At 34.0% G+C, this 18,006-nt stretch overlaps 2 protein-coding genes across 2 annotated transcripts; one reads left to right on the forward strand and one right to left on the reverse strand.

The window, feature by feature from the left end:
* Positions 1-967: 967 nt before the first annotated feature.
* LOC141692615 (uncharacterized) lies at positions 968-10,506 on the forward strand. Its single transcript, XM_074497505.1, has 13 exons — positions 968-1,322; positions 1,718-1,784; positions 1,895-2,005; positions 2,266-2,461; positions 3,907-3,992; positions 4,669-4,864; positions 5,061-5,172; positions 7,482-7,609; positions 7,754-7,960; positions 8,077-8,186; positions 8,628-8,754; positions 9,091-9,240; positions 9,897-10,506. The coding sequence occupies exons 1-13, from the start codon at positions 1,235-1,237 to the stop codon at positions 10,116-10,118; spliced, it is 1,800 nt and encodes a 599-aa protein (XP_074353606.1). The 5' UTR covers positions 968-1,234; the 3' UTR covers positions 10,119-10,506.
* A 116-nt stretch (positions 10,507-10,622) lies between these two features.
* On the reverse strand, positions 10,623-13,137 carry LOC141692735 (UDP-glycosyltransferase 88B1-like). The gene is given in 2 exon segments (XM_074497667.1): positions 10,623-11,655; positions 11,657-13,137. Coding segments are annotated over 2 exon segments (1,446 nt in total). The 5' UTR covers positions 12,659-13,137; the 3' UTR covers positions 10,623-11,211.
* Positions 13,138-18,006: the final 4,869 nt, after the last annotated feature.

Here is an 18,006-nt window from a genome sequence, read left to right on the forward strand (position 1 = left end):
AAAGATCCAGTTGATTATAGGCCCATTAAATTGTTTAGCTTCATCAGCAATTCCTATGCAATTGTGTGTGCAATCTCACATAGCTGAAGCTTTGGCTATTTACCATGATATGTTTACTCTGCCTCAGGTTGAACTTGTATAAGTGGTTGAACTTGTGATTGAGGCTTTTGTCAGATGAATGAATGAAAATTTTCATCAAAATAAATAAATAAACTGTACATGTGAGTAGACCTGGCCATTTGTGCGGTCCGTGCGTGTCGGGCCGCACACGGGTTTGGCTCGCAAAAATATAACACTGAACCGGCTTGTAAGTGAACGAACCGGGCTCGGGCCGGGCTCGAATCGAAGAAACAGAACTCGTGACCGCTCAGGCAAATAACTCGTGAACTCGTTACCGCGGGCTCGTGCGGTTAACCGGGCTCCGGGCCGTGCGGTTCATACGTGGGCACCTCTCTTCATTCTTCTAATTACTTATATACTATAAATATTATTATATTTTTAGTCAGGAGACAGGAGGAGACATGAGTGTAGACGTAGTGTACTAGTATAGGTTGTACTACTAATTATTATATTTTACATTTTTATATGTACATGTAGGCATTGCCTTTAATTAGCCTAGTACATTGCAATTTGCAAATTATATAATAGCCTTCTGCCGTTCCGCGGGTTGTGCGGACCGTGCGGTCCGTGCGGGCTGTGCGGTCCTGCGGTTCTCCGTGCGGGCTCGGTCCCGGTTTTTTGATACAGAACTCGTAATCGGTTCGTTACGTCACACGAATTTTGCGGGTTTTTAGCGAGCCGAACCGGACGAATAAATACCGGTTTTAGAACGAGCCGGTCCCGGTTGTGCGGATCAAACCCGCACAATTGACCACCTCTACATGTGTGTGAGTATATATAAATTATGTAACCAGCCATGCATTTGTTGATTTTTTTTTTAATTTTGACATCAAAGTGAAAGTGTAATAAAAGTGTAGTGCTGTTCACGCAGCCAAAGTCCAATTTAGTGTAATATTTTTGTATATATATTTGAAAAATAATTTTACAGAAAACATTTTTTGGTAAATTTCCTATTTTTTGTTTGTGATCATGTAAATGAGACTGAAAGTAACGATTTTATTTTTACCTGAGCAATTTTTTCACAATCAACCATCCCTAACAGAGCACAGACTTCTCCACATTACAATTAATCCGGCCGCCGGAAACCTATTCATTGCCGTCCGTTACAGATCTAATGGCTAAAGATAACGCTATGGAGATAGACGATCACAAGTCATTCGTCTCTGATCAGACCAATTCCAGTCCTAAGTTCTCAATTCATGGTCTCTCTCTCTTTCTCTCTCTCTCTCTCTCTCCCCCTCTCTCTCCCTCCCCCTCACTCCCTCACTCTCTCTCTCTCTCTCTCCCTCCCTCCCTCCCTCCCTCTCTCTCTCTCTCCCTCCCTCCCTCCCTCCCTCTCTCTCTCTCTCCCAGTCTCTTTCCCCTCTCTCTCGGCCACTCTCCCTCCCTCCCCCACTGTCTCTCTCTCCCACTCTCTTTCCCCTCTCTCTATTAATTTATATGTTTGTGTAGTTTCTGAATTGTGACTAATTGTTTATTCACACTATTTAAAGTAGCATATATACAATATACACCAGTTATTTGAATGCATTTTGCTCTTTAATTGCTGAATTAATATTCCCACGTGTTATTGAATTGATATTGTTTGGATACACAGTTTTGCAGCTGTTGAAATCTGCTCAGATGCAGCACGGGTTGCGTTTTGGGGATTACACTCGTTATCGGTATTTATATGATTTTTAAGATTTGGCTCTCTTAGGGGTTAACGTTGCAGATTTTTATTTTAACGTTATAATTTGTAAATTGGTTTTGAGTTTTTCGGTATGTGTAACAGGAGGTATTGCACTGCTAGACTAAGGAGGTTGTATAAATCGTTGAAGTTTACTCATGGGCGTGGTAAATATACTAAGAGAGCTATACAGCCATCCATGGTCACCGAAGTCAGGTGAACCTATGTATTATTTTATTTTCGGCGATACATGTATTTGGTGAATATGTTTCAGGAAAAAACTATGAATTTTGATATTCTTTAAAATATATATTTATTATCATTGTATTTACAGCATTCTGTAAGAATGTAGGGGTAATCATCAAGGTTCTAGTTTCCTTAAATGTGACAATATTGGAATATCTGTAGTTTGTGGTATCTTTTATTTTGTCTGGCGTTTGTAGTATCTATGTTAATTGTGTTTTTACATGCAATAGATTTCTGCATATGGTTCTTTATACATCCGAAAGAGCTTGGAGCCATGCCATGGAGAAGAGACAGCTGCCAGATGGCCCCAATGCACGACAGCGTAGATATCTGATTGGTAGGCTAAGGAAAGCTGTGAAATGGGCTACCTTTTTCGCTGAGCTCTGCGCTATGAAGGGTGATTTTAGGACTTCCTTAGAAGCTGAGGTGTGTATTTCAAATTAAGGCAGAAATTGGGCCATCATACGGATATGACTTTTTGAGTGGTTTCATTTAGGATATTTTTTCTGTAAGTAACAAGCCTTCTATAAACCTAGTTTACAAGCAGGTAAAAGGAGAGTGTTATCAGCAACAACGAAATCAACACAAGTTTGTATAATTAGCAATAAATAATTAAAATAAATACGTAATATTGAACTCCCACTCCTTGAGAAGTAGTACCTCCCAACTAAGATTATCCTACAAATTCCAGATAATTCCACTCTCCCCCCCTCCCCCCCATTCCCCTATCACCCACTCTCTCCCCTTTTATGTAAAACGACCAGTCTGCCCTTCATTTTTCCTTACAAGTGGTATTGCTGTACCGGACTTTGGGCCTCTAAAACTTGGGCCATCTTTCCTGTGGGCCTTTTAGCATATGTGAACATAGTAGGGGTTTTAGCTGGATATGTGGAAAAGCTATTGTATAACCGGTTTTCATTTAGCTATTGAATTGTAAAAAGCAGGCGTCATGGAACCTAAATAATTTATAATTTGGTTCACCAACTCCAAATATGAGAAACTACGCTTTGTTTGCTGTTTTCAACTGAAAGCCTTCAGTCCTTGTGCCACCTCCTTTTTCAAACTTTGTTATGCTTTTCTAGTATAAGATAACTATATGTTACTATGATATTTTATGGATTATCTTAAAATTATGATACCTTCACTAACCTGATATAAGCATGGGTGTTCGAGTATAGATAATTCTTTTTATAAAACTTAGCCAAAGGCCCAAAACAAGAAAATGATTATGCCTCACCTTGAAAAAGTGTAATATGATAACGTGGTTGTGAGTGTTGACACTTGTATGATTTTCACTTATCTTATGAGTCCATTATTGCGTGGAGGGCTTTTACACTAATGAGTCATAGAATAGACAGATTTTGTCCTTGTTTTTAGTAGCCATGTTTATTTTTCATCTTAAATATTTTGTCTTTGTTTGACCCTTGTTTATATCTTTTCTTTCCTCGTTACGTATAGGTATAAAATCTTAGGTTTATATTACTTGTGAGATTTATTATATATTAGCTCTTTCCTTGTACGTGTTGTCCAATATTGCCCCTTCAGCTAATTGGGGTACCTTTGCATGCTTGAGTTGCTTTTGAACGTGCATTCTTTATTTTTAGAATTGCTTTTAATGTAAAATTTTGTTTTTCTGAATTAGTGTGGTTATATACTGTGTTGGTTAATATCTGACCGATATATTGATTAAAAAAACTTTTCAAATATAGTATTGCATTTATGTGTATTTATTATCAATGTACTATTAATTTCTGATGCTCTAAAAATTCTACATGGCACTACAGTTGTCCAGTATCATGTCAACTTTACTGCTTACCTGAAGTTTTTTTTAGTATCTATATGTATTCAGCTAGTTGATCTATATTTTGCAGGCCTACGCCTCTTATATGAAAGGGAATTTGATGTTTGAACAAGATCAGAATTGGGACATTGCATTGAAGAGTTTCAAGAGTGCTAGGTAAACATTACTTTAGATGGTTTAATCTTCTTTGTTTCACCATAAAGTTAAGAATGCAATGCCAGTACATTGTTATCTGCTATTAATAAATTTAGTGAGCCCAAAACTGGGAGGTTTGTTTATAAGAAGAGATGACTTTTACAAGGCACATGTTACATGTCAGTAACAAGAGAGGATGCTCCTAGTCTGTTACTTCTCTTGTTTGCCTGTGTTTAGAAAATCCTTTAGGTGTTCATATACAGTTTCAGTTTGACAGAAAAAACCAAGGGCTTGCTCTGTAAATTTAATTTACAGTCGCATTCATTAAATGAAAGATTCTGATCTCTAAAAGGCTTAATATGAATCTGTTGTGATTTTTTATCATTAAGACTTTCATTACTTATTTAGTTATTTTACAGTCCAAAAATAGAATATACAACTATATCAGAAGTTAAAGTATGTCACTGTAATTCAGATTTTAAATTAAATGTAAGAGTTAATTAAGAGTTAATTACTTGATTCTAATTATGTAAAAATTTGGAATAAGGCTTGGTTTAGTTATACATATTCATGTTTATCGTTGGCACTTAAACCTCTTGTAATATATCAAATAGATTTAAACCAAATTACACACCCAAACACATGTCGCTAACTGATTTATAAAAGAATATTTTATCTAATGCTAGTTATCTTATAGGGCTGTTTATGAGGAACTTGGGAAATATGGAGACCTAGAAAATCAAGTATTGTGCCGTGAGCGTGTTGAGGAACTAGAACCCAGTATACGTTACTGCCTGCACAAAATTGGTGAGTCAAATCTGCAAGCTTCTGAACTCTTACAAATAGGCGAAATGGAAGGACCTGCATTGGACCTTTTCAAGGCTAAGCTGGAGGTTAGTCTATTGATTATTAACAAGTGCCACTAATGCCTCTAGAAGTAAGATAACACAATTATTTAAATTATCATATTTATCTGCCAATTTTTATTCACACATGTGACAGTATGAGTGTGTACTTGTAAATTCAAAGCTCATCCTTTTACGTATGTTATGTCCGTATTTTATAACTTTTTGTTCTGTTTGTTTTCAGGCTGTTATGGCTGAAGCTAGATCTCAACAGGCAGCATCGATGACAGAATTCAATTGGTTAGGGCATATGTTTCCCATTTCAAATGCAAAGACACGGGTGTCAATATTGAAAGGTATTATCAAAGTCTTCTAGTGGTGGAAATGATGCTTGACAACTTTAAGAAAGGGGTATGAACCAAGGAAGAAAATCTATTTCTGCGGAGAATCAGTAGAACTATTAAAAATTCAAAGTCTCATTACATAGGATGATTACATTTTCTTAGGCAGGGGTTAAACTTTATATAGGTAACTAATCCTAATAATTATCTAGATTCATAATAGATGGATAATGGATTGTTATTTATTCAAAATTTTGAGCATTCCTAATAGACAACAAAATACAGATTCAATTATATCTAAAGGATAGTATAAATATTATGAAGTAATTTAATTATTTCCTGCTCCATAATCGAATCAAGTGTACAATATTGACCATCTTGTGTGTCAATGTTACTTTAACATTATTATGTCTCAATTAAATTAATTAATTCCATTTGGGAAAAGCTTAATTATAAATTGAGGTTCCTCCTCTGCAGAGTGAGTCTGTGAGATGTAGTCTATATTTTATATATATAGGTTTTTACTCAAATGAGAAGCCCCATGAGAACTGAGATTTAATCTCAGCCACACAATTTTTAAATTTTGATTAATCCTATCCACACAATATCTTATTAATTTCATTTTCTTCAAGTCACCCCCACCCACCGTCCCTGCACTCTCCCGAAGTCCATTCACCACCCGCCGCCGATGTGCTGCTAAGCTCCGCTCAGCCCTGCCATCAACAACCTCTCTCTCTCTCTCTCTCTCTCTCTCTCTCTCTCTCTCTCTCTCTCTCTCTCTCTCTCTCTCTCTCTCCGTTTTGATCACCTTTTGATCGCCTCCCTGCTTCTATTTCTCTCTATGTCCTCCTCTCTTTCAACCTCCATCTCATCGACAACGGAAACATGGCCTCAGATCTGCTCGCTATTTGTTCAATTTTCCGATCTGCCTAATCTACATCGACGATGAAGATTTTTGTAATTTTCATCCAATTTCGACCTCCTAGTAACTGATACAACCAGTCCTCGGTACTGATTTTATTTATAAATCTGGTGTAATGTGTTACAAATTCATTGATTGTGGTTTATATTTAATGATTCTGTAATTGGGAGTGTGTAGATGATGGTAGTGGAGGTATTGGGGGTGGTGGTGATATGGTGATTATAATCTTATTGTGGTGTTTTGTAATTAAATGCGACAATTTTTGTCATAATGTTGGTGATCAGAGTTGATGAACGGAGTTGGTGGCCAGTGGGTAGAGGCAGTAGCTGGTTGTGGTGATTATTTTTCTCCGGTGGTGATTTTTTGTTTGCAGATGGTCGGATGTAGTGATCTTTGATTTTTCGGTGGTGATTTTGAATTTGACGGTGGTGATTTTATTTTTGAGAATAACCTCTTTTGATTTTACGACAAATAAGGCCTTTTACCTTTGTATTCCATCTATTGACTTAGATTAGATGAGGAGTCTCGTGTTGAGTACGAAACCTACTCGGTCGTCTTGACCCTATCCAATTCTTGGGCCAATTCCTCCTTCGGAACAAAAAATGCTCCGCGGGGAGCGAGGTTCTGAAAGAAGAGAAAAGAACAATCGAAACTTGAAGTTGGTGACCATGAGGTTTCAAGATCCCGTACACGTGATTTCTCCAAGCCTAGCTTGTCTTACATTTTTTTATTTTATAGAGGCTTGCCCATCTTAATATACCCGTTGGTACCGGATTCGAGGGATGTGGTGGTGGTGGTCACCAGTGGTTGGAGGTGGTGGTGGGTGGTTTGTATAAAGAAGATGATGGAAGAGGTGATGGTTGAGGATGATGATGAGATTTAAAATTAGTGGTTCAAATTAAAAATTGATTTAAATTTGTGTGGTGGAGATTAGATCTCATATCTCACTATAATAGAGGTTCTCACTAGAGTAAAACCCTATATATATACCTATATATATATATATATAACACTTACCCCTTTGCAGTAGTTCAGTTTTATATCTTGTCCGGGGGGGGGGGGGGGGTTTCATTTCGGCACAGTTGGCAATTGTGAAGTGTTAAATTAAACCTTCTTTTAAATTGTTAGGTGTTATTTTGCTTCTAACCAATTCTTTTCATGCTTTGGTTACATGTGATGAGATAAAATAACTATCACTACACTGAAGCAATGCTCATGTTGAATTTTTAAAATTGATCTTTTTGAATACAATGTGTTGCGAGAGCCTGTATAGACTATAGAAAATAGCTTTCGCTGCTAAATCAGTGCATACTTTCAATTAAATTGTTTCTAGTCCTATCTACATCTATGTTTCATTAATATGAAACATATATCAGTAGTTATAATTTGTGTATTCTCACAGCTCAGGAGCTAGAGAAAGATCTTCATGGTCCAAAAGGAGAATCTGTTCCAGCAGAAAAAAGGGTGGTCATATTTGACAAAATATTTGCGGCATATCATGAAGCAAGGAGCAGCATTCGTAATGATTTGGTAAGGCATTTTTGTAATTAATTGTGAAAAAGGCTGATAAAGGGTGATTTACCATTATGCAAGTGGAGTAACAGATATGTGATATGTATAGGAACATTAGTGCTTGTTGCAGTGAGGTTTGATGTAACAATACATTTCATTTAGGCTAATGCAGGTAACTCTGAAATCATGAAAGATGATCTGAGTGGCCTTGATAAGGCCATTGGTACTGTTTTGGGACAAAGAACTATTGAGCGAAATCAGCTTTTAGTGAGCATAGCAAAGAGCAAGCTTAATAAGTCACGTGATGATAAGAATGACAGAGCCACTAAGCCGGAGGAGCTTGTTCGCTTATATGACCTTTTATTGCAGGTAATTTTGGGTCAGATATGGCAATTTTGTTGAAATGATCTCTGGAGATGCTTTTCAGCATCACTGTCAGTTCTGTATTGTCTGGGATCACTTAATATAGTACTCATTCATGGCAGAATACGGCTGACCTTTCTGATTTAGTAAGTTCCGGAAGAGATAGAAAAGCAGAAGAAATTGCATTTGCTGAAGAATGTGAAATCAAGAGTTCAATTTTCCGAGCAGAAAGGTTGGCTTAGTTTATATAATTTTATGTCTATTAGCAGCAAGATAAACCAATAGAGTTGTGACTTGTGAGCATAGTGCCCCATCTTTCATAACATATAATATTAGTATTATTGACCTGACTAGTCGGTCTTTTTTTGCTTTGAGTCCTACTTGAATAAATTATGATATCTTAAATAGTAGAAACTACCAACACCCGGGAACGTCAGACCAGGTTAGAACTGTAGCATGATACTGTATTGGTTGTGTTCGGTACTTCAGTCTTCAATATACATAGCGATTGTTCTCTATATTTACTGTGACTGATATCCAGCAATTTGAGCTTTGTAAACCGGCTTAATTAGTTACTTTCGTTGTTGATGTTTCTAAAATGAGTTTATTCTAACTGGCTAAACTTCTGTTAGCTATTATCTAAATAAATGGTTTCCCTTTCAATTGGTGGCAGGTGTTTCTACTTGGCTAAATCTTACAGTTTGGCTGGAAAGAGAACTGAGGCGTATTCTTTGTACCGCCGTGCTTGCTCCCTTGCTGATACTGCCTTTAAGAGGCTTCAACTTTCAACCACCGATCAGGTTCATACTCCAAAAGAAATCTATTTTATGTTGTCATGTCTTCATGTCTTCATGCGTTGCATGTGCCATAATTCCTAGATCATAAAATATGCCGTTTTAACGTCACGAGGAATGCCGTTGAGGAGTGTGGGAACTATTGAATTTAATATTAAGTATGATGCCCATATTTCTCAGTTTTCCTTCTTGAACATTGTACTATATTAATATTGTACCTTATGGATGATCATTAAATTCAATATTTGACATTAGATGCATATGAACTTCCAGTACATCACTCATCTTAATGAATTCATGGACTTCTATTAATTTTCCTTTATTATATATATTTCTGAGCAGGATCTTCTAAAAGATTTAAAAGTGCTATACAGTGAAAGTAGATCAAATAGTTGTATAGAGCATGCCCTAGGTATTATGGAACTGGAGAAGGCTCCTGAAAAACTTTCAGAAAAGATCTCTGCTATGTCATTAAGTGCAAAGGAGATGAAGGTACTGTAATTTCTAATATCTTTGATTCTTAACTTGTTTCTTGTAAGTAGGCATTCTAAATTTTAAACTTACAAAGATATCAGATGTTAGCGAATAATATTATGTATAATTGGCCCTGCTTAGTCTGTTGTGCACCCTGTCTTCGAGCCATGGCTGCAGGTCCATCCAGAATCATGACAATATATTTGGTAGAAATTTTTGATTGGCTAACTCTTCTTTCTGATAGAATAATTGTACTTTCAAAATTAAAGGAATTGAATGTTTTTGTGGTTAAGCCTGTTTAGTAAATTTGTCGAGTAAAAGATCATTGGACCTCTATTGCAATATTTTTATACACCTACTATTTATTCATGGTATTGTTCTACGTGATTCGTTCATAGCTTTGGTTTTTTTCTATAATCATGTTCATCAACTTGTTTGATTTTCATTGTGTATTTCTTCCTTGTGATAAACACAAAAAATGTAAGTTGAAGTTTATGTTTAAATCAGTAGAGTAATTTCAGTTCCAGTATTTTAGACGTTGTATAAAGAGCTATTGTAAAATGAAGAGCTGAATGAATTTATATCAGTCTAAAGTTCATTGTATCGATGATGGGTCCCTTTACAGTAGTTGGTCTAATTTAGTCTATGTTCTATCTCGACACTATTTGTTTCAGCTGGGCAATTTTCTATTGGACAAATTGGATGCTTATGAATCTGCTGTTTGTGATGCAAACACAAGAGGAGCTCCTCGTATTGAAACCTTCCCACCAGCCTTTCAAGCAGTTCCTCGTAATCCAATTGTTCTGGACCTTGCCTATAACTCGATTGAGTTCCCGGCTCTTGATAACCGAATGAAGAAAGATAAGAAGGGCTTATTAAGTAGGTTCTGGGGGTGATTAGATGTATCCGACCTTCAAGTCATGCTTTTGAGATTTTTGTGTTTTTTTAAATTACTTGATGTATCCGTACCCATATGGACTTGTTTTCTTATGGCAAGGGGAAACATAGCACTGCAGAAGAGAATATGGGTGGGGAGTTTTTCTGGTGGAAACAAGCACTTGTTCACCCAGTTTAAGGATAACTATAGTTTATCATGGGGTAGAGAGTTCTGTAATTATAATTTTTAAACAAATTTTTTGGTTGAGCTTGGATTTCATTACCAAAAGAAGTTATTTATAGGGTTCCTTTATGTCACTCAAATGTATCCAAACAAAACTTGGTAGCAATATGTGAAAGCTTGAGCTATATTGGTATTGCTAATGTAAATTCCGATTGAATGTGCAATTCGTTTCTACATCTTTCTAGTCACTTGGATAACAAGCTGCACAATGCACAACTGTTTTAATAGTGGTAAAAATCACAAGATAAAAAAATTAAAAAATAAACAATAAACCTTCCTCCATCAGACTCCTGTAACCACGGCCTGACAATTATATCAAAATAAATAAACCCATAAATGGAGTCGTGATCCAGCTAGCACCGCATGTGAAGCCCTGATTTCACAAGAAGCTCCATACTTGTGGTTCTTTCCCAAGAAACCATGTGCCAGCACTGTACTTGCAGGCTGGTCCATGCAGTGGTAAACTCTTCTCAGGTGATCCCTTCGCATGTCGCATGGTGGAGTTTAAGAAACCCACAAATCGTAAGTCGGAAATCATTTTTTGGTATCATGTTAATACAATGACTATAACCATTTTTCATCTACCATTACTTGCTTTAAAACATCATGGGAACTGTTCCGGCTCCTTTCTTAGTGCATCTTGATTGGGTTTGGGGGTTGGGGTATAGCATTTGAAGGGGAAGCCTTAGCCAACACAAGATTGTGAGGCAGCATAAAACTTACTGGTATTATCTGGAGATTACATACTACATGCACATTATTCATTACATAAAAGGAGCCAGCATTGCAATCTGCAGTTTGCGGTAGCAAAGATATACCGTAACTGCATTTAAGTTTCTACACCACAACAATATCAAGCCACTAAAACTTCATTGTTCCAAATTACATTTTCCGCACACGGTAATCAATTTAGTTAACGCAACGCGTGAAGATCCATCCTCATCAGTCATCGCAACCTTAGCAGCATCTCTTAATTCCAAAACTCGGTGCCTCATCCTTTCCCCATTATCCGATTCCATTAACTCTCTAACTCGCTTCTCTATCTCAGCACCTCTCACAAAACTTCCCCCATCAGACTTATCTAACCCCAGTCCAATCTTTAGTTCTTCCACTAGAAAGACCCTGTTCATCCTTTGTTCTGCATACAATGGCCACCCGATCATCGGTATCCCAGCACACACCGCTTCCATAATTGAGTTCCATCCGCAATGAGTAACAAATCCCCCCACTGAATCATGACTCAGCACCGCAACCTGTGGCGCCCATGACTTCACAACAAGTCCCCTCCCTTTGGTTCTCTCCAGGAAACCTTCTTAGATCAAATTCATGTGGTGCTAATGTACTTTTGTTCTCATAATCATCGTCTTTGGGTGGTGGACTCCTAACAACCCAAAGAAACCTTTGGCCGCTGTTTTCTAATCCCACGGCAATTTCTTTTAGTTGCTCTTCTACAAAAACACCCAAGCTTCCGAAGCATAGAAAAATCACACTCTTACTAGGTTGAGAATTGAGCCATACCAAGCTTTCATTATCCTCGCTATCCATCTGATTTTCACAGAGTAAAGGGCCTATACAATAGATAGGGGGAGTGGGGGCATCTGGAATGCAGAGCCCATCAGAAATTGCTGAAATGGCTCTTGGTTCTAAACCGTAGAATGTATTTACGATAATTCCATCAGATTTAGCCATTTTGATTGCTGCCTCCATACAATATTCGTACTCCACACTATTTCTGTCAAGCACGGGATCAGGAACGTCTGATGAAAATATGGGAGGTATACCTGGATACTGAACATAAGCATTCAGATCTTTAAAAGATGTCGTAATCTTTTGGTGCATAGTTGGGAGATAAAGGAAGGCCGAAAGACTGGAGGCTGCAGATACAATGAAGTAATAAGTTGGTATATTAAGCACCGAAGAAACTTCAGAAGCTGCATTGCAAAAGAAGTCCATAATGAAGGCTTTGATTTTATATTGTGTTGAGGAGATTGTTTGAAGGGCTTGAAGGACGTTGGCATTGTTAAAGCTCTGGACCTCATAGTGTAAGGCATCAACAGAAGATTTGGAATTTGGTGGGAGAGGGGTGGTAGGGAGATGGTGGAAAATGATGGAAGGCGTGGTAGATGAGACACTGCTTATGTAGGGTGCAGTAGCGCCAGAGTCCAGATGTGGTGCAGTTGTGATGAGAATGATGATTTTGGAAAATGAGTTGGGATGATGACGCGTAATGAGCTTTCCCAGCTCTACCAGTGAGACCAAGTGCCCAACTCCTGGAGATGGATACAGAATTATGCAGCTACCTTTTATCTCCTCCATCTTTCTTTTGTTTCTTTTTCAAGTGATGAATAGAGAGAGAGAGAGAGAGAGTGAGAGAGAGAGAGAAAGAGAGAGGGAGAGAGAGAGAGAGAAAGAGAGAGGGAGAGAGAGAGAGAGAGAGAGAGAGAGAGAGGTAGGGAGAGGGAGAGGGAGAGAGAGAGGTAGGGAGGGAGGGAGAGAGAGATAGAGAGAGAGAGGGAGAGGGGGGGGGGAGAGAGAGAGAGAGAGATTCCTGTTTACAAAGAAATGATCTCAGTAGTACATAAACACTAAAGAGAGAGCAGTCAAGACAGTTGAGAAATATAATAGAAGAGTGATGCTCAGGAAGACTGTACTATTAGTCGAAAGCGTGTATCCAAAGGTTACTCTCAGAGGCCAGGGGAACAGATTACTCATTCTTCCATTAAAACAGGTTTTAAAAAAAATAAAAAACCACTTATGAGTAACTAACTGGCTGTTTTACAAACTTCGCCAACAAGTAGGTCGTCTGCTTAGCTCCCAGTGCACTTCCCTCCAATTCACTCTAACCTAAAATTACAGATAGTGTTGTTGACCCGTATATATTGGATCATACAAGACAATTGGAGGATTAGTGTACAAAGACAATATATTTATTCTACTTAAGTTCTTATCAACTAGCACCAACTTGTTCTACTATTACAGTAATTAATTATCATACCTCAGAGACATTTGGATTCATAAACGCTTCTTACTATCAATATATATCTAATTCCTCGAGTAATCCATACCTCCAAATTACCAACCATATCCTTAGTTAATCATTACCCTGGTTAATTTTCATTATAATAAAGGTCATTAATGTCATTTCCATATTTATTTTTCCACTTCATCACTCTACTTATTCTCTTTTTTCCAATTATTATATTACTCTACTTGCATTCTCTCTGTTCTTCATTTTTAATTATCCTCCACTCATTCTCTATATTCTTCATTTCCTATATCCACTTTATCACTTCTTAATTATTTACATCCATTTATTCTCTTTATCATCAATTTCTTATTTATCAGCATATCAACCATTAATGGTATTTTTTAATCATTTTTCAGTAACTTTTAATTTTCTCATTTTTTAAAGTTATAAAACAATATAGGTTCTTAATAACCAACTACATATTTTAGTTAAACCTAACTTAAATTATTTACTGTAAAACATCTACACACTATAATCATTTGGATGGAAAAAAATTACCATAATGAGTTAATTTTTTACTAGAGATTAACATACAAATTTATATTTTTAAAATTTAATTAAAAAATTTATTATGTATCTTAAATACATAAACTTAAAAGATATATATTTAATTCCTCAAGTAACCCACCCCTCCAAATTACCAACCATACCCCTAGTTAATTCTTACCATGGTTTATTTTCATTATGACAAAGGTCATTAATGTCATTTCCACATTTATTTTTCCACTCCATCACTTCACTCATTCTCTCTTATCCAATTATTATATTACCCTGCACTCATTCTCTCTCTTCTTCATTTTTAATTATCCTCTACTTATTCTCTCTCTTCTTCATTTCCTATATCCACTTTATCACTTCTTAATTATTTACATCCATTTAGAGCAACTGCAACAAGTTAACTATTTAAGATCTTAAACTAAAATTTAAGGAATGTTGGCATCTTAGTGATTTTTTAAAAAGTTAACATTCTCCCCTCATGCCTTATTTATAAGTAACCATTAATGATTCCTTACCTTCACTTTTAATAATAAAAAATTAATTTTTCTCTCTTCTCCATATTAAATCAATATATATCTAATTCCTCTAGTAACCCACCCCTCCAAATTACCAACCATACCCTTAGTTAATCCTTACCATGATTAATTTTCATTATAGTAAAGGTCATTAATGTCATTTCCACATTTATTTTTCCACTTCATCACTCCACTTATTCTCTCTTCTCCAAATTATTATATTATCCTACACGCATTCTCTCTCTTCTTCATTTTTAATTATCCTCCACTCATTTTCTCTCTTCTTCATTTCCTATATCCACTTTATTACTTTTTAATTATTTACATCCATTTATTCCCTTTATCATCCATTTCTTATTTATCCGCATATCAACCATTAATGGTATTTTTTTAATCATTTTTCTGTAACTTTTAATTTTCTCATTTTTTGAAGTTATAAAGCAATATAGGTCTACATTTCTTAATAACTAGCTATGTACTTTAGTTAAACCTAACTTAAATTAATTACTGTAAAACATCTACACACTATAATCATTTGGATGGAAAAAAATTACCACAATGAGTTAATTTTTTACTAGAGATTAACATATAAATTTATATTTTTAAAATTTAATTAAAAAATTTATTATGTATCTTAAATACATAAACTTAAAGGATATATCCTAAGTCAAGAAATTTAAGAGATACTCAATTCAATAAAATGAAATTTTTTTGGATACAACAAAAAGAATATCGCATTGATGAGTTATTATCGCAAGCTAAAAAATGAACTATTAACCCAAGCAATCAAGTCATTATTATAAAAAATATATATCTAATTTTTCAACTAACCCACCCCTCCAAATTACCAACCATACCCTTAGTTAATCCTTATCATGATTAATTTTCATTATAGTAAAGGTCATTAATGTCATTTCCACGTTTATTTTTCTACTCCATCACTCCACTTATTCTCTCTTCTACGATTATTATATTACTCTACACTCATTCTCTCTCTTATTCATTTTTAATTATCCTCCACTCATTCTCTCTCTTCTTCATTTCCTATATCCACTTTATCGCTTCTTAATTATTTACATTCATTTATTCTCTTTATTATCCATTTCTTATTTATCCGCATACCAACCATTAATGGTATTTTTTAATCATTTTTCAGTAACTTTTAATTTTCTCATTTTTTGAAGTTATAAAGCAATACATGACTACATTTCTTAATAACCAACTATGTACTTTAGTTAAACCTAACTTAAATTAATTACTGTAAAACATCTACACGCTATAATCATTTGGATGGAAAAAAAATTACCACAATGAGTTAATTTTTTACTAGAGATTAACATATAATCACATATAATCACAGAGTATGTGTAATACGGGCATAATACTTGTAATACTGAGTTGTTAATTAATCATTTTATGATTAACTTGTTGATCCTTCATACCTAATAGCATAATAACTCGTGCGAGGCACGGATCATTTTTTAGAGTTTTTTTATGCATCATGCAATTATACTGTTTTTAGAGTAACTCCAACAATAACCTTATATAGGTTTTTGAGTCAAATTTTGAAGAAATGGAGATAAAATTTCTCTCCAACAAGTTTCATGTCCCCTCTATAACATTAGGAGTTTCAAATGGTTCTTCACTTTTAGGAGTGAGTATCCCCTCAACTATTATTATATTATATTTTTCCTTACACATTATTTTATATTTAATGAATGAAAATAAACATGGTAGTAAGTGTAAATTTAAAACGAAACGATTAAACTTAATTTATAGAATGTCGTTAGTATGTTTACAAATAAAAACTAAAAATTAACATATATGTTGAATACAGAGTTGACCAAAATCTTGAATTTTATTTAAATAAACTATATGTACTGCTTTATATTATTACTGCGTTCACTACTAACTTACAATTAACTTATTCAATTTAAAAAGATAAAAAATTCATAACCGAAGTTAGAATGACTTGCAATCATAATATACAATAATGTAAAATTTATATTATTGTTAATATTAAAGTTAATTTTAATAAAAAATATTAGTTTTTGAAATTCAACGTATGTATATATGGGAAAATGCTAGATTTTTATTTACACCACTATTAACAAAGCAAGATTAAGTTATATGTATGTGTGTGTGTTAGCATGTAAATTATTGTATGTTACATCTTTTAGTAAATTATGATGATTTCAATTATTTATATGTAAAATATCTGATTTATGTACATGTATAATCATTATTAACATATAGTGAGACAATTGATTACTTAAATAACATGCATTTATAATTATTTAAAAAATTAAAATTATGTAATAAATAAATTGCTATAATTTATATATGGTATTCACATTATCACTGACAAAAAATCCATATCTATTTTTTATGCAACCGAGTATCAATCATGGTTGTAACATAAAAATGAATTATTTAAATTCAAGACTTATTATTGATATTCATGATTTTTAACAAGAATTCGAAAGAAAATTGTAATTATATCATTATTTAAACCGTTTTTAAGTTTCTTTCATTACGACTCTAATATTTCTTCATATAATAATTTGATAACATTTTATACTATTCTCTTAAAATTAAAAAATTTCAGTTCGATAAAGTTTTATAAATATCAATTGAACTGGTTAATTCCTTCAAATTATTGAATAATGTATGTTTTTCTCCTTAAATAATATAAAATGCATTGAATCAAATGCCACAATATAGTATATATATAACTTTTATTTGAATAATTCAAAATATTAAAATAATTCAAAATATTTGTACAATATTATCTTGATCAATGAATATTGTTGATCTAAAAGAATTCTTTATTAAAAAGCTAGTTTTTTTAAAGTGAAAAATGAAAAAATAAATTGATTTAATATATCATCGTAGTTTTAACAAATCTCATGAGATCTCATTTCAAATTTCAAATATTCTTAAAATCGGGACAAATCCCAAAAATAACAATACGTTACCAGTGAAATTAGTAATTTTAATATAAATAATCAATTGATTTGATCCTATAAAAACATCAAACACATTAATTTATATTAACATAGAATATTAAAAAATTTTACATTATTGGTAAGATATTCTCGCTGAGCTTGTAATTTAAATTTAATAAACGTAGAATGTGACGATGTTTTTCGGCCGGGTCATGTAATCAAATTTCTAGTATTTTTTGCACAATGGGCCAAGTTCTAAAATGCATTGACTCATTATAATTCAAACTTATCTAAATATGTAATACCAATATAAATTATTTATATATAAGCGATTCTATTTTTAATATTTTTTTTAAAATTATATATGTACATTTTAATTACTTTTTATAATAAAAAAATATGTTAAAAATATATGAGATATATTTTCAAACTAAAAAATGATTAATAAATAAGATAATAATCCATTTATGTACTATGCCTAATTTTATATCTGGAATTCAATTCTTTAAAATTAACTGTACAAATATTCAATTAACTATATTTTTTTTGCGGAATTCAAGTAAGTATCTTTAAAGTTAAATAAAATATTAATTTAACACACTTACATATTATGTGTATGATAAAAAACATATGTGACAATATAGTGTAGTGGTAAGAGGTTGTATAGTTGAATGA

Source organism: Apium graveolens, chromosome 10, assembly GCF_009905375.1.
Source record: "Apium graveolens cultivar Ventura chromosome 10, ASM990537v1, whole genome shotgun sequence".
NCBI classification, from domain to species: domain Eukaryota; kingdom Viridiplantae; phylum Streptophyta; class Magnoliopsida; order Apiales; family Apiaceae; genus Apium; species Apium graveolens.

What these genes read in the sequence shown, in the direction of transcription:
- LOC141692615 (XM_074497505.1), top strand. Translation starts at nt 1,235, where the DNA reads ATGGCTAAAGATAACGCTATGGAGATAGACGATCACAAGTCATTCGTC. An exon ending in GGGGATTACACTCGTTATCG is followed by an intron (nt 1,785 to 1,894) that starts GTATTTATATGA and finishes TATGTGTAACAG; the next exon opens with GAGGTATTGCACTGCTAGAC. An exon ending in GGACTTCCTTAGAAGCTGAG is followed by an intron (nt 2,462 to 3,906) that starts GTGTGTATTTCA and finishes TATATTTTGCAG; the next exon opens with GCCTACGCCTCTTATATGAA.